Below are 15129 nucleotides of genomic sequence, written 5' to 3'. Positions count from 1 at the left end.
GAGGCGGGATCATCGCAGAGTTCTACTCCCACTCTCGCCTGCACCACATCTCCACGTGGAGGACGGAGTTCTCGGAGTACGTGAACGCTCTGCAGTGCCGACGCAGAGCAGCAGGGGGAGCCACCTTCCCAGGGAAGGAGCGTCTGAAGAAGAGCTCCGCACACAGGCCAGACACAGGTACACTGGAGGGGGGGGTGAGCTCTGCACACAGGCCAGACACAGGTACACTGGGGGGGGGGGGGGGGGTGGCTCCGCACACAGGCCAGACACAGGTACACTGGAGGGGGGGGTGAGCTCTGCACACAGGCCAGACACAGGTACACTGGAGGGGGGGGTGAGCTCTGCACACAGGCCAGACACAGGTACACTGGAAGGGGGGGTGAGCTCTGCACACAGGCCAGACATGGGTAGTCTGGGAGTTAGGTGGCTGAGCGGTTAGGAAATCGGGCTAGTAATCGGAAGGTCGCCGGTTCGATTCCCGGCCGAGCCAAATGACGTTGTGTCCTTGGGCAAGGCACTTCACCCAACTTGCCTCAGGGGAATGTCCCTGTACTTACTGTAAGTCGCTCTGGATAAGAGCGTCTGCTAAATGACTTAATGTAAATGTAAACACTGGAGGAGGGAGGGAGAGGGTGGCTGGGGTTGTGTGTGTGTTTAAGGAGAGGGAAGCTGTGAAGTGGGTGAGATGAGAGAGAAATTGTAATCGAAAACTGCAGAATGACATGTGTAGCCATGGTTCTTGGATGAACACTTACCGCGTGTGTGTGTGTGTTTATCCGATGTGTCTACAGCACCTAGTGTCAAGTCCTGTATTCTCCATGTGGATATGGACTGTTTCTTTGTGTCTGTGGGGATCAGACACCGGCCAGATCTTAAAGGCAAGGAGACCTACCTCAGTACACACACACACTGTCAAATAATACAACTAATACAACTTTTTAAAATGTTTTTATCTGTGATATCAACATTGCCAGATCGAATCATTTTGGGTCTGGTGTTAATGGTTAAACAGCTTAACTGTTAAATAAGTGTTGTGTTGTGTGTGTGTGTTCCTGTAGGGAAGCCTGTGGCGGTCACCAGTAACCGGGGGAGTGGCCAGGTGGCCCATAGGGCAGGAACTGACCCCCAGCTGGAGCAGAAGTACTACCAAAGGAAATACACACACCCCCAACCAGGTGAGACACACACACACACACACAACCTGGTGAGACACACACACACACACACACAACCAGGTGAACACACACACAACCTGGTGAGACGCATACACACACACACACACACACACAAAAAGGGGCTCCTTGTTTGACTTGTCTGGATGCTTTCTGTGTGTCAGGTAGTCTAGATGAGGACATGGAGACCAGCCCAGAGCCCAACGGCCCTGTTTCCCATGGCAACGGGCTGGACCTGGAGCTTTCCAGGGCAGAGATCGCCTCCTGCAGCTACGAGGCCAGGTAAAACACACTCACACACTCTCTCACACACACACGCACACACACTCACAATCTGACGGCAGACAGGGTTTTAAATGCCTTCCTCCATTCATAGATTGTGTGTGTGTGTTTTCCCCTTATAGGCAGGCGGGGGTGAAGAATGGGATGTATTTTGGCCAGGCCAAGCAGCTGTGCCCCTCGCTGCAGTCTGTCCCGTATGACTTCCAGTCCTACAAGGAAGTGGCTCTGGTCATGTATGAAACCCTGGCCAGGTGAAGGCACACACATGCTCGCTCTCTCTCTCTCATTCTCTCTCTCTCTCATTCTCTCTTGTCCACTCTCTCATTCTCTCTCTCTCTAAATGTGTCTCTTCCTCGCTCTCTCATTCTCTCTCTCTCTCATTCTCTCTTGCTCGCTCTCTGTCATTCTCGCTTTCTCATTCTCTCTTGCTCGCTGTCTCTCTCATTCTCTCTTGTTCACTCTCTCTCATTCTCTCTTGCTCGCTCTTTCTCATTCTCTCTTGCTCGCTCTCTCTCTCTACTGTCTCTGCTCGCTCTGTCATTGGCTCCAACTTTCCCTCCTTCCTTCCCTCTCGGACTATCTCTATAACGTATGGTTTCCCCCCCCTCCCCAGTTACACCCACGACATCGAGGCCCTGAGCTGTGACGAGGCGCTGGTGGACGCCTCGTCCCTGCTGGCGGAGCTGGGCGTCACCCCAGACGAGCTGGCCAGCGCCGTGAGAGCCGACGTCAGGGACCGCACCGGGTGCTGCGCCTCGGTCGGCATGGGTGAGGGGCCTGTCACCCGTCTGCCTCCACCACTCTTCCTGTCTTCATGTAGCCTTCTATCCATACAGGCGGCTCTTATTCCAATATAAAAACGGTTTTGTACAGCAAGACAGCCCACCCTGAAGATACAGACATTTATAAAGATATCAAGTAGCTCAAATGTAAAGGAAATCGGCTTCATCTCCTCCATTCTGCCTGTACGGTTCGAAATCCTCCACACCTGCGCCCTCCCCTGCTTCCTGTGTCGTCCCATCTATAACCTCTGACCCCCCCCCCTGCAGCCTCCAACATCCTGCTGGCTCGGATGGCGATCCGCAAGGCCAAGCCAGACGGGCAGTACTTCCTGCGGTCGGAGGAAGTGGACGACTTCATCAGGGAGAAATCTGTCACCAGCCTGCCAGGTGTGTGGTCTACAGCACCATCTGCTGGTCGTACCCTGCACAACAGACACTTCTTTGTCTCCTACGGACGACACACATTTCTGTGTACCAAAGGATAAAAATGTGTATTTATAATTGTCTGAATAGTCAAAATGTCATCAAGCAGTGCAGAACTGGTTGGAGAGACCACTGGAAATGTTAAATGATAGTTTCCCATTGGTTTCAATATGCCAGACAAAAATAATCAAGCACAGAAAATCCAAATTGACATTCTGGGACCGAGGTTGACCCCCCCACTCTCTCTCTCTCTCTCTGGCAGGCGTGGGGCGGTCGATGGGTGTCAAGCTGGCGTCTCTGGGGGTGAAGACGTGTGGCGACCTGCAGCAGGTGTCCCTGACGCGGCTGCAGAAGGAGTTCGGCCCGCGTACCGGACAGACGCTGTACCGGTTCTGCCGAGGCCTGGACGAGCGGCCGGTACGCAGTGAGAAGGAGAGGAAGTCCGTCTCAGCAGAGATGAACTACAACATCCGCTTCACCCAGGTCAGGGCCGGGAGAGTGGGCCTTCTGTCGATGCACTCCCTCACATTCGATTCTTTCTTCCTCTAGTTCTGTTCGGCAAACTCACTCTTCTGTTTATCTCCTCACAATTCATATCTCCTCTCTCCCTCCCCCCCTCTCTCCCTCCCTCCCTCCCCCCACCTCTCTCTCTCTCTCTCTCCCTCCCCCCCCCCCCCCCCCACCTCTCTCTCTCCCCCCCTCTCTCTCTCTCCCCCCCCCCCCTCTCTCTCTCTCTCTCTCTCTCTCCCTCCCCCCCCCCCCCTCTCTTTTCCACCCCCCCCCCCCCCCTCTCTCTCCCTCCAGGTGGAGGAGGCCGAGCTGTTCCTGACCAACCTGTCCATGGAAGTCGAGCGCCGTCTCCAGGAGGCGGGGCTAAGGGGTCGGAGGGTGACCCTGAAGGTCATGGTGCGGAGGCCGGGGGCGCCGGTGGAGCCAGCGAAGTACGGTGGTCACGGTATCTGTGACAACCTGGCCAGGTGAAAGAGGGGGACTAGACCTCAACTATACCTCACTTCTCCTGGAGAACTAGATGTATTTGTGTAGTTGTTTGCGATTGGCTGATGAACCTTCTCCCTCTCTCTCCCCCTCCTTCTCCCCCCTCAGGTCAGTGACCATGGCCCAGCCCACAGACAGCGGTCAGGTAATAGCCAGTGAAATCATCAAGTTGTTCCACACCATGAAGCTGGAGGTGCAGGAGATGAGGGGGGTGGGCCTCCAGGTGCAGCTCCTCGAGGGGGCCCACTCTGCAGGCCAGGACCCCGCTGGCTCCAGAACCCGCTCCATCAAGGACATGTTCACGGCTCAGAGAGCCCCTGCAGCAAAACCCAACAACACAGGTGTGTGTTTGTGTGTGTATCTATTTAAGGCTGTATATTATTGGATGCATTAAATCATAAAATAGCCTGCCTCTCAGGAGTTACCCTGCTCTAGAAATTGTGACATTCTTTCCCCTTCTCTGTCTGTTTACGTAGAACTCCATAATGTTTCAACCGCAGACCCAACCTCCAATCAGACGACGGCTTCTTCTCCCAGAGCCCCGCCCCCGTGTCCCTCCCCTCCCCGCCTCCCCACTCCCGTTGAGCCGTTCCCAGGGACGAGCAAAGGGGAGCCGCCTCCACAAACCCAAAACCACGCCCACGGCCGCCTCAACCTCAGCATTGAGGTGCCCTCGCCGTCACAGGTACCAGAGGTCCCGTCCTCAACACGGGTGGTGGGGGCTGGGGAGGGGGGGATCATGAGGTGACCAGAGCTCTTACATTACATTTAGTCATTTACCAGACGCTCTTATCCAGAGTGACTTACAGTAAGTACAGGGACAATCTCCCCAAGGCAAGTAGGGTGAAATGCCTTGCCCAAGGACACAACATCATTTTGCACGGCCGGGAATCGAACCAACAACCTTCTGATTAATGGCCCGACTACCTAACCGCTCAGCCATTTGACCCCCCCTGCTCTTGACCAGGTCTGGTTGTTGTGGTTGTCAGGTGGACCACTCGGTGCTGGCGGCCCTGCCGGCTGAGCTGAGGGAGCAGGTGGAGGAGTCCTGGACCCACCGAGACAGGAGGGGCCCCCGTGACCAGCCCCCTGCACCCCCACCACCCTCCTCCCCACCCCTGCCTCCCTCCTCTCCCCCCCGCGCCCCTCCTGTTGGCACCCTGGTTCTGCAAATCCCCAACCAGCCTGGCTCCACGGGTATTATCCTGGAGCTGCCAGACTTCTCCCAGGTACTGCCCCCACACACGCACACACACACACACACTCCAGAATGGGTCACCACGTCTGGTTCTTGTGGATCACTCTGTGCTGCTGTGTCACACAGTCCCTGTGTTGTGTCTTCCTCTTCGGGGGGTAGGTTGACCCGGACGTGTTTGCCGCCCTCCCCAAAGAGCTCCAGGAAGAGCTCCGCTCAGCATACAGCCGCAGGGAGAACGCCTCGCCCCAGGGCATTGTTGGTATGTCACGGGAAATTCTCTACCACAACTTCATGTCTACACTTGGCAGAAGGAACTGTCAATATTACTACTCTAAACTACTACAGAGTTGTCTACAATATAGTATATAAATAAAGAACTACAGAGTTTTTTACCTGAATGTAATTCTTGGATTTGTATCCCTGCACTCTCCTTCTAGTGGAGCAGAGGAACCCTCTGTTGCAGCTGAAACAGACGGGGCCGGCGGGCTCCGTGGGGCGGGTGAAACGCCGCTACAAGAGAAAGAACGCTGGAAGCCCTGCAAAGAAAGGCCACTCCCCTTTGAAGAGGCCCCGCCCAGAAAACAGCCCAGTGAAAGGTCTACCGCACCGGTCTAGGGACCTGCCCAATGGACATAAGGTAAGGGCGGGTCACCTATCCCTCACCAACCTCTTCCATTGATTGAATCAGATTAGGTTCCGGTGCATTGTTGAAGACTAGATTGCTCGCCTAAGGGAGCCACCTTAAACCAACAGACACATCCCTTTATCTTCCTCCTCAGACAGACAACGCACCCTCCACCTCCTCCCTGAAAGAGGCTGTTCAGGAGCCACTGTCCAAGTTCACCCCCCGCCCCTCCCCTGCCCTGGCAGGGGCCTGCGCCTTCACAGACATTAGGACCCTCCTCCGAGAGTGGGTCACCTCCATCTCAGGTAGGTGGGGGGGCATGGGTTGGGTCCTACCATCTCAGCTGGGTACATGGAGGGGGGGGGGGGGGGGGGGGGGGGGGGGGGGGGGGGGTTGATGAGTCATACTGTTTCAGGCATGTTGAGGGAATGTGAGTCACTGTTGTAGTTTAGAAACAGAGGAAGACTGCTGCTGGCTGTTCTCAAGGCTGTGTTTCCCCCCCCTCTCAGAACCCATGGAAGAGGACATTCTGCAGGTGGTCAAGTACTGCACTGACCTCATAGAAGACAAGGACCTGGAGAAGCTGGACCTGGTCATCAAATACATGAAGAGGTACAAATCCCTGGGCTATACTGCTCTGTCTTAACATCGAGTCAAATGGCTGAGCGGTTAGGGAAGAGGCCTATTAATCAGAAGGTTGCCGTTTCGATTTCCTGCCGTGCAAAATGACGTTGTGTCCTTGGGCAAGGCACTTCACCATACTTGCCTTGGGGAAATGTCCCTGTACTTTCTGTAAGTCGCTCTGGATAAGAGCGTCTGCTAAATGACTAAATGTAAATGTAAGCAATATAGAAGGACACACACCGGTGGCAGTGAGACTGAAAAGCTAAACTCGTTTCATAAAGATGTCTTCCTCCCACTGTTGTGGTCTTCTCTGCTGCCGTGTAATGTGTTCATTTAGTAGATGCTTTTGTCCGAAGCGACGTCCGGGGGTGGGATTTCACCCTGCGACCTCTTGGTCTGCAGTCAGAATCCTCGACCGCTGAGCTACATCCTCCGTTTCTCCCGCAGGTTAATGCAGCAGTCAGAGGAGTCTGTGTGGGGCATGGCCTTTGACTTCATCCTGGACAACGTGCAGGTGGTGGTGCAGCAGACCTACGGCAGCATGCTGAAGGTCACCTAGGAGAGGAGGGAAGAGGAGGGGGAGCGAAGGAGAAAGCCAGAAAAACCACACCTCCTTCTCGGATGTCATTTCCAGAAATCGATTAAGCTAAGCGGAGAGAGACACTTAACCTCAACACTTCCACCCCCCCCCCAACTGTTCTCTTCTAGATCCTCAGTGTGTGTTCTGTTTTTCATTAGTCCTTCTCTCAATATCCACCCTGACATGTCAGCCTGTCTGCAAACTGTCATGGCTGCTAAGCGGAGACAAAAACACTACATCCTGGGTTGTATTGGCTTTGTTTTGGTTTTTCAAAAATCTTAACAATTTTGTACATTTTCTTTAGCTAAAAAGTGCCAAACATTGTTGTTAAGGCATATAAGTGAAGTTTTCAAAGCTTCATCTACTTCAAAAGTTTTGTTCATGAACAAAAGCTTGTTTGTGTAAAGACGAGTTTATTTGTTTTCTATTGTTGTATTTACGGACTGTTTGTTTGCCGATGTTCGTTATCATTTCCTGGATACGAGACTCATGGTTGTCAAGCCTATGGTCAAAGTTCTGTCGAGCCCTTATCATGCAAGGTTAGAAGAGAGGGTACAACTTGGTGCGGGATGAGAAAGCTGGTGAAGTGATCTCCACAAGCCAGAAAAAGATTTGTACTTAACCACTGTGTATATCATGGTTGTATTTGGAGTACTGGTGTAATGAATGTAGTTCTAAAGAGAAACAGGACATCCCCCATTTTGAGTTTTGTAAACAGGTTTCACTCATGTGAGCCATCTATGTTGTGGTTTCTAACTGTATTAGCTTGCTTTTCCCCTCACCTCCAATGTCTCTTGTAAAGGGAAAGTTGAGGGGTGTGGTTTTGGTCAGTCTACATTTCTATCACTGCTGACCTGTGCCTGAAGACCTGAAGCTGTGACATCATTTGTATGTTTTCTAAAAACTTGATAATAAACTGAACTCTGCTAGAAACATTTACTCTGTGTGGCGACTGTTCATTGGAGCGGAATGTATTTGGCGTTGTTGCTGTCACTTCATTCAGATCAGTTTTGACAGAAGAGATGTAAAAAATGCACAGATATTGCTTCTGGCCTGAAGACGCCAGTGAAGAGCAATGGTTTCATTTTGTATATAGGAAACAATTACAGCGATGGGATCGAGTCCCGGTTAAGGAAGTAAATACTGCCGTAAATGGATCATAAGGTCAGTGGCAAGTGGGATATTAGAAAAATGTGTTGCTCCAAAGTATCTTGACCAGCAGGTGGCATTAGTGTATACCTCGTGGAATGAAAGCTTCAATGCACCATAAAGCTCGACATCACTATTTCTAAATTGAAAATGCACATACATAGGGCCTACCAAAAATCTCAGTTTCACCCATAAAAAATATTACATAGTTAATGCCAAATACAGTACACATTTTCCCTGTGAAGGACTTCCTTACAACCCGGAAGTCCGAACAGGACCCTTTCGCGGGTGACTTTGGACTACAATATGACGACAGACATTCTCTGGTATCACGAAGGCCCCCCGCCCAGGCGTCAAACCTCTGCGCCGCTGCATCAACAAAGGGTTGCCTTTTCGCACGGACAGCTATCAGAAGGAAACAGCAAGGTACAGTACAGTGTTGTTAATACGAATACGCGTGTGTCTAAAACTTTGTCGGTCTTGAGTTTTCACTTGTACTTTCATGATGGTATGCGCAATGTCTGAGTGATATCTCTAGTTTAGATGCGCTTCATGTGACTCCAAGTTAAAGATAGCTAGGCTAGTTAGAGTTAGCTATCTCTACGCATTAGCCGAGACCCAGTCAGTGTTGCTGACTAAGTTACTAGCTAGCAATGACTGCATGCCGTTAGCACCAACAAACCTAGTGACGAGGGATAGTCCGTTGGTGTTTCAACATTTGTCACCTTGCAAATTGTATTGTATCTCATTGAAAATGATTAAAGCTAGCTAGGATCAAGGTTTTGTTGCCATGGTCACCTGTGACCAGGTTACAGTTGCCGTATAAACTTTGTAAAACGTATGCTTTACAAAAAGAAATGTGGCTGGTACTTAACAAAGCTATGTGAATTTCTATCCTATCCACGTTTTAACCCAAGGTTGCAAGTGTCAGTGCATCAGACGGCTTCAGAGAGGATTCATCATGGCCAGTCAGTCAATGGAGATTATGGCCAAGGCCCTAGAGCATCAGGTTCTGCAGTCTGCACGCATGGTCGAGGAGCAGGTGGACGCAGAACTAAACAAGCTGGAACGAATGGATGACGATGACCTGGAGAAACTGAAGGAGAGGAGGCTAGAGGCCTTGAAGAAAGCCCAGAAACAGAAGCAGGTTAGGAGGGATGAAGGGTGGACCAGGGGTGTTAAGTTACAAGCTGCATTACAGTACATCTCTCAGAATGCTGTGTGCTTTAGAGGAAGCACACTGTGGAATTGTCATAATAACGGATTTGGTGACTAAATGAATGTGCTGCAACTAGAAAACTTCAGAATGTTTTCTAGATGCATCGCTAATCATTGCTGGAACATTCATGCAACTGTTATCTTTCCCAAGGAGTGGATTTCTAAAGGACATGGGGAGTACAGGGAGATTCCCAGTGAGAAAGACTTCTTTGCAGAGGTCAAGGATAGCAAGAACACAGTATGCCATTTCTACAAAGATTCCACATTCAGGTAAGAAATGAATTCTAGAAACATGACCCAATTGACCTCTTACGTGTTCTAAATCTCTTAACTTCCCTCTTTTCTCATTTACCGTGATGTTAACCCTCCTGCTCCATAGATGTAAGATCTTAGACAAACATCTGTCCATCCTGGCCAAGAAGCACCTGGAGACCAAGTTCCTGAAGCTGAACGTGGAGAAGGCTCCCTTCCTGACAGAGAGGCTGCGGATCAAGGTGATCCCCACCCTGGCCCTGGTGAAGGACGGGAAGACTAAGGACTATGTGGTGGGCTTCACGGATCTGGGGAACACGGATGAGTTCCCCACAGAGATGCTGGAGTGGAGATTGGGCTGCTCAGACATCATCAACTACAGGTGATTAACTTACCTGCCCAGCCTGGGCAGTACCACCCCAGTATTAACTACCAGGTCCTGCTTGATGACTCTTCAAACCTGTCTTTGGAGAATATATTTAATTTGAGCAGATAGGACATGAAAACAAGCTGATTTTAAGGATTTGGGCGTTGAACCAGGGCATGGGCAGCACACACATGGTTCCAGTCGAGCTAATTTGGTGTAACAATCCTGTCCTCACTCTCTTCCCCAGTGGTAACCTCATGGAACCTCCCACACTGACACAGAAGTCAGGGACAAAGTTCACCAAGGTAGAGAAGAAGACCATTCGAGGGAGAGGCTACGACTCAGACTCTGACTCAGACTAGGAAGATGGCACCGTCCCTCTCTCCTCCCTCTCTCTACGGGCTACTCCATCACCCACTGACTTGTCAGAATCCTGCAGACAGCCTGGCTCTTGTGTTGGGCTTAGACCGACCAACTCTTTGTCCATCTGTTGTTTTTTTTTTATGTAGTCTGTCATCCCTTTTCTTTCATAGTTAAAGTTCTATAACAATGTTCTTGTGTGTGTATTCATTATTGATCCCATACATTGAACATGTACATTAAAACGTAAACCATTTTGGTTATAAATTATTTTTGAACCCATATAATTTGATGTTTTATCATGTCAGTTTCCTAAAGCTTGCATCACTTCCTGGGAGCGCAATAACCCTCATATCCCTGATGAGTGTCATTGATGGAATTTGGTCATCTTAATTTCAAAATGATGCAACTCCCTGAAGAACCTTACATGATGTTTTGTGTATTAGACTTGGCCTCATCTGTTGCCTTTGTTGACTGGATGCACAGGAAGAGGCCTGGTCATCCAGCTGTTCATGAACAACCAAGTGCCAAGGAAGTTAGCCGCAGTCCCGATATGCCCTCGTTCCCTCCATTCTGTGTTGCTAGTAGCACAGGTTGAGTTTTTCCTACAAATGTGTTCTTTATCTTAATAAAGAAAACTGGTTATCACTCTGATGTGACTTTATAGTATGTTCACAATTTTATAATTTAGCAGCTGCAAAGTGAGTTCTATTTGTATAAAACCAAGCCAACGTCCAAGTCTTTGCTTGTTGAGCCGTATACACAAAGTGACTGCAGTTTCTATGCAACACAAAAGTTCTGTCAATCAAGGAAACAATCTTGCATGCCATAAAGCACATTAATCATACATGCAATGCCTTATTGTGGCAGAAAACAAACCTGTTCAAAAGTTTGCACAGTTTTTTTTAATTAATAGAAAAACATCTCCATTGTTCCTTGAAGAGAGCCAAGATACAACGTGAAGACAGACCATGGGGGGAGAGAAGGTGTGAGGTGCTGGGAACACAGAGGGGATAGCTAAGACTCCAGGGCCTTGGGATCCACAGATTTGAGGAGACGTCGGACTATCAGTTCTCCTTTGCTGTTGAGGTATGAGTCAGCCATGTCCTCTTCAGAAGGGAGGCCATAGGGAAGCTTCAACGGCTGGATCCTGCACAGGAATAAGGAGCCGGATATAATGACAGCAAAGCCTCCCCCCCCCCCCCCCAAGAAAAATAATAACAGGATGCAGATAGATTAGCTTTTTTTTTCCACTCTTGTGAAATGTGTGCTGCACTTTTACCTGACTAAATGCTTCACAAATTTCAGTTGGTTGTTGACTGAGGGAATATTCTTGTGGATTACAGGAACTTGTCCCTGAATGGAGGGGAGAGGATGAATCGCTGAGCAAGTGAGCAACAAAATATATATTTTATGTATTATCTCAAGATGACAGCTGTGCAAATATGACTGGTACAGTATGGATTTGTATTCATTCCTATTGTCGATTTCCGTCTTTTAACGTCTATTAACAAAACTACTGTTCATTTATTTCGCATTCCTAACTCACACGAAACTTGTTTTACCTTCTCCAAGCCAAGAGTTTTTATCATCATCTTCTCCCAGTACGGCCGACGCATGGTGCTCTTCACGCGGGTGACAATGTGAAGTTTATGAGGCTGCTCTGGGTCTCCTCCATACTTGTCATGCTGCTTCGATCTCTCCTCAAGAACCTGCAGGGAGGGTAAGATATTTTGACTCCAACAGAATAGAACCATTGTGGATGATATTCAAATGGTAATGTTTGTTGAATTGCTCGCTTCACTACTTCACCGTTTCTCACCTCTGGTGGGATCCGCGCTTTAGTGAACCGGCTGCGGCATGAAATTGACCATGGCAACGACGAGGCTTCTGTTAAAGTCTGAGACGATGCACACAGTGCACACAACGCACACAGCGTTAGAACGATGGAACGAACACACCAACCCAAAACTTCCGCACATCAGTATCCATCGAAAGTACAAATCTTACCTTTATTGAACGAGGGAAATTTAAGTAAAGTGTTCGAAAGATCATTTCCATTTTCACTTGTGTTGATTTGTCTTGCTATGCTGAGCAACCTTGTGATAAACTTGCAGGCACGCCAAGGTTACTGTAAAAGTAAACTCGTGTGCGGACGGCACTGAGGTCAATATAACATTACTCCAAGATATCTATGCTTTATAATCTTCCCGTGTTTACACAAACTACTCTTCGTCCAAAAATATATGCACAGGTTAGAAAACACATCAACGTTATTCACGCTTTCGTTATGACATTTAAACGGAAGCAGGATGTAGTTACATTAACAAAGCTCCTAAAGAAATGTATTACTGACCGTTATAGTTCCTACTGTTTTGAAAATTGCAACTTCAATAAAGATTCAGTGTTATGAGTGCATTTTTAAAGAGTATGACATTTCACAATTTATAAAATGTATATGGGTTTGATTATATTTGCCTAAAACGTCAAACCACCACATCAAGTCGTTCTGTTTACGCAGGTCGTTTCCTCGGGGAGTTATTATTGTGCGGTACCTTGGAGCTCTGGTATGTGTACCGCAGAATTTTTTTTTGATGATTCTGCCAAAAATTAACTTAAGGGAAAATCTGAAATCACATACTTTAAATTTAACACATGAAGTGTGACTGGTGTGTGTGCGATTTGTCTAAGCAAATAGAAGACGATTTTTAGAAACCTATTTGTTCTCAACTTGACTGAGTGTTGACAATTCAGCTCTTGTATCATGACCCAAAATCACGTTACCGGAATGGAGACCTCGGCTATCTCCGTCCTGAAGCGGGCGGTTGAACTGGATCATGGCTCGCGCTTCCAGGAGTCCCTGGTATGTTACCAAGAGGGGATCCAGCTTCTAATAGACGTTCTAAAAGGTAGGGTAGTCCCATACACATGTACACACTTGGGAGAAAGAGACTAAGAGAGGTATACGGGTTGAATAATCATCTTCATCTGTAAACAGCTGTTAAAGACGACTCCAAGAAGCTTCACTACAGAGACAAGATCAAGGGCTACATGGACAGAGCGGAGCAGATCAAGGTCCATGTGAACCAGCTAAAAGAAGGTGAGCACGCCTCAAATTACAGTCTATTCTCAGGAATGGGCGCATCTAATAAATGAGCTGTGATGGAATTTTAAGAGATGTTGACACACTCTCTCTGTCTGTCTCTGTCTCTCTCACTCTCTCTCTCTCTGCAGAAGGGAAATACCATGAGCAGATCAGGATAGCAGAAAACTCCACAGGCTACAGCTATGAGGTTCTGTTCAAGCCTTACATCAGTGAGGATCTCACTGAGGTCTGGGTGGAGGACCCTTACATACGGCACATCCACCAGGTGATGTAGATCTGCCAGCATGCATCACCACACACATGCACCATGAACTATACAGCTCCTGAGAGCCCTACACCAAACCAGTCACCAGGCAATCCACAATGTCTGTTGTGTTGGTCCATTCAGATCTGGGTGTCTATAATTAGCTGGCTTTACAGGCATGTATATCAAAATGTTGTGGCTGCTTATCATTACTCTCATTTGATTTCTTCCAGTTGTACAACTTCCTGCGTTTCTGTGAGATGCTGCTGAAGGCTTCCTGTGGAGTGAAGAAAATCCACCTCCTGACTTCACAGGAAGAGGTAAGACATCTCCTAGGTCTCCATTTCCCCAGACAGATTAATCACCATCCAACGTTTTTAACAAAACACAGTTGTTTTCACCTTGCTAGGTCCCGGAAGTAAACACTAGCTGTCCTTTCATCCTCCAGCTTATGGTCCGTCACGCTCTGTCGGTGATGACGTCCGGCTATTTTAGTGTCTGTGTGTGGTTGTGTGACTGGTCCTCGTCTCTTGTCCTCCAGGACAGTTCCTCCCAGCAGGCAGGAGCTCTGGTGGAGCTGAGACAGAGCCTGCTGGCTCATGGGGTGTGTCTGGAGCTCAAGTACTCTTCCTACATCCATGACAGGGAGATCAGGTACAGTCAAACCACAGAGATGAGTACAACCGTGTCTATCTATACACCAAACGTATTTAATCAAAATACTTTGGTTCAGTCAACCTAGGGGTTCAGCCATATTATTATATTCATTGATAGATATATTGGTGTAGTGAGTTTTATTTGGGTTTGCCCGGTACAAGGATCGTCTGCAACATTAAACAACTTTAAAATCGTCCTAGGTTTGACAACGGTTGGATTATCAAGATAGGAAGAGGACTGGATTACTTCAAGAAACCAAAAGTAAGATGACAAGCTTAACCATAACTAATATATCTTTCAGTTTGACACATACACACACACACAAACACACACTCATGCACACTCATGCACACACACCCATGCACACACTAAGCTCTTGTTGTTTTCTTGTTGTTTTGTGTTGTCCTATTGTGTATGTCTCTTCAGGGACGTTTCTCTATCGGTTACTGTGACTACGACTTGAGAGAGTGCCAGGAGACCTCAGTGGACATCTTTCACACCAAGCACACCAAGACTCTATGAGATCCAGAGAGGTGGAATCCCATCTCTCTGTTTTTGAGTAGTCCATTGTCGGTCCAATTTCTCCACATCCCTCCGTCGCCTCCGAATTGCTTTCATTTATAGTCATATATAATTAGAAACCTCAAATGTGCCTTATTATGTGTGTATCAACCTAGATATCAAGAAGCGCAGCAACAGCTTGACAGTTATCTTCATCATCCTGCTCTAAATGGTCATACAGCACTTGCAATTTTTTTAGGTTATTTTATTTTTGGGGATTGATACTTTCCACGTCTTGGACATTAATAGCGGGTCATTATCTTATTTGTGTGTATGTTTTAATGGAGTGTGGGTCTGTGACTTGACTTCATGATGCATTTTAAGGGATACTGTTTGGACCAGAGGGTTGTATGGTTAAACAAACAATGCTTGAATTCATAGAAAAGAAAAGAAAACGGTTTTATACATGTATTTTATAATAAACGTTTACAATAATAAACTATATTGAGAGACAAACAATAGTTTATATTCAAAAATAAATCCTGAACAAAAAGGACCAGGAAAATGTATTCATAAACTACAACTCCATCTGG

At 48.1% G+C, this 15129-nt stretch overlaps 4 protein-coding genes across 4 annotated transcripts in view; 3 read left to right on the top strand and 1 right to left on the bottom strand.

Moving 5' to 3' along the window:
- rev1 (REV1 DNA directed polymerase) overlaps positions 1-7621 on the top strand; it is a 14271-nt gene extending 6650 nt beyond the window's left edge. The window contains exons 6-22 of the mRNA XM_047047470.1: positions 1-177; positions 792-878; positions 1059-1175; positions 1337-1454; positions 1577-1705; positions 2068-2222; positions 2504-2623; positions 2922-3142; positions 3464-3636; positions 3764-3996; positions 4132-4340; positions 4645-4884; positions 5013-5112; positions 5291-5490; positions 5633-5783; positions 5988-6090; positions 6550-7621. The exon at positions 1-177 is cut by the window's left edge and continues 683 nt beyond it. Of these exons, the coding sequence (XP_046903426.1) occupies positions 1-177; positions 792-878; positions 1059-1175; positions 1337-1454; positions 1577-1705; positions 2068-2222; positions 2504-2623; positions 2922-3142; positions 3464-3636; positions 3764-3996; positions 4132-4340; positions 4645-4884; positions 5013-5112; positions 5291-5490; positions 5633-5783; positions 5988-6090; positions 6550-6661 (2645 nt within the window). The 3' untranslated portion in view covers positions 6662-7621. The remainder of the gene's footprint in view (positions 178-791; positions 879-1058; positions 1176-1336; positions 1455-1576; positions 1706-2067; positions 2223-2503; positions 2624-2921; positions 3143-3463; positions 3637-3763; positions 3997-4131; positions 4341-4644; positions 4885-5012; positions 5113-5290; positions 5491-5632; positions 5784-5987; positions 6091-6549) is intronic.
- A 530-nt stretch (positions 7622-8151) lies between these two features.
- Positions 8152-10682, top strand: txndc9 (thioredoxin domain containing 9). The gene is made up of 5 exons (XM_047046695.1): positions 8152-8257; positions 8749-8978; positions 9201-9319; positions 9429-9683; positions 9916-10682. The coding sequence occupies exons 2-5, from the start codon at positions 8793-8795 to the stop codon at positions 10028-10030; spliced, it is 675 nt and encodes a 224-aa protein (XP_046902651.1). The 5' UTR covers positions 8152-8257; positions 8749-8792; the 3' UTR covers positions 10031-10682.
- A 232-nt stretch (positions 10683-10914) lies between these two features.
- mrpl30 (mitochondrial ribosomal protein L30) lies at positions 10915-12375 on the bottom strand. The gene is made up of 5 exons (XM_047046697.1): positions 12039-12375; positions 11851-11928; positions 11594-11740; positions 11311-11384; positions 10915-11178 (listed from the first exon to the last, which is right to left on the bottom strand). Exons 1-5 carry the CDS (start codon positions 12087-12089, stop codon positions 11046-11048), a joined length of 483 nt encoding a protein of 160 aa, XP_046902653.1. The 5' UTR covers positions 12090-12375; the 3' UTR covers positions 10915-11045.
- A 179-nt stretch (positions 12376-12554) lies between these two features.
- Positions 12555-15052, top strand: mitd1 (MIT, microtubule interacting and transport, domain containing 1). Its single transcript, XM_047046696.1, has 7 exons — positions 12555-12937; positions 13027-13128; positions 13263-13399; positions 13612-13698; positions 13920-14032; positions 14236-14296; positions 14462-15052. Exons 1-7 carry the CDS (start codon positions 12793-12795, stop codon positions 14555-14557), a joined length of 741 nt encoding a protein of 246 aa, XP_046902652.1. The 5' UTR covers positions 12555-12792; the 3' UTR covers positions 14558-15052.
- Positions 15053-15129: the final 77 nt, after the last annotated feature.

The sequence above is a fragment of the Hypomesus transpacificus genome, chromosome 23 (genome assembly GCF_021917145.1).
Source record: "Hypomesus transpacificus isolate Combined female chromosome 23, fHypTra1, whole genome shotgun sequence".
Taxonomy (NCBI): Eukaryota; Metazoa; Chordata; class Actinopteri; order Osmeriformes; family Osmeridae; genus Hypomesus; species Hypomesus transpacificus.
This window is presented reverse-complemented; position numbering and strand designations above follow the sequence as displayed.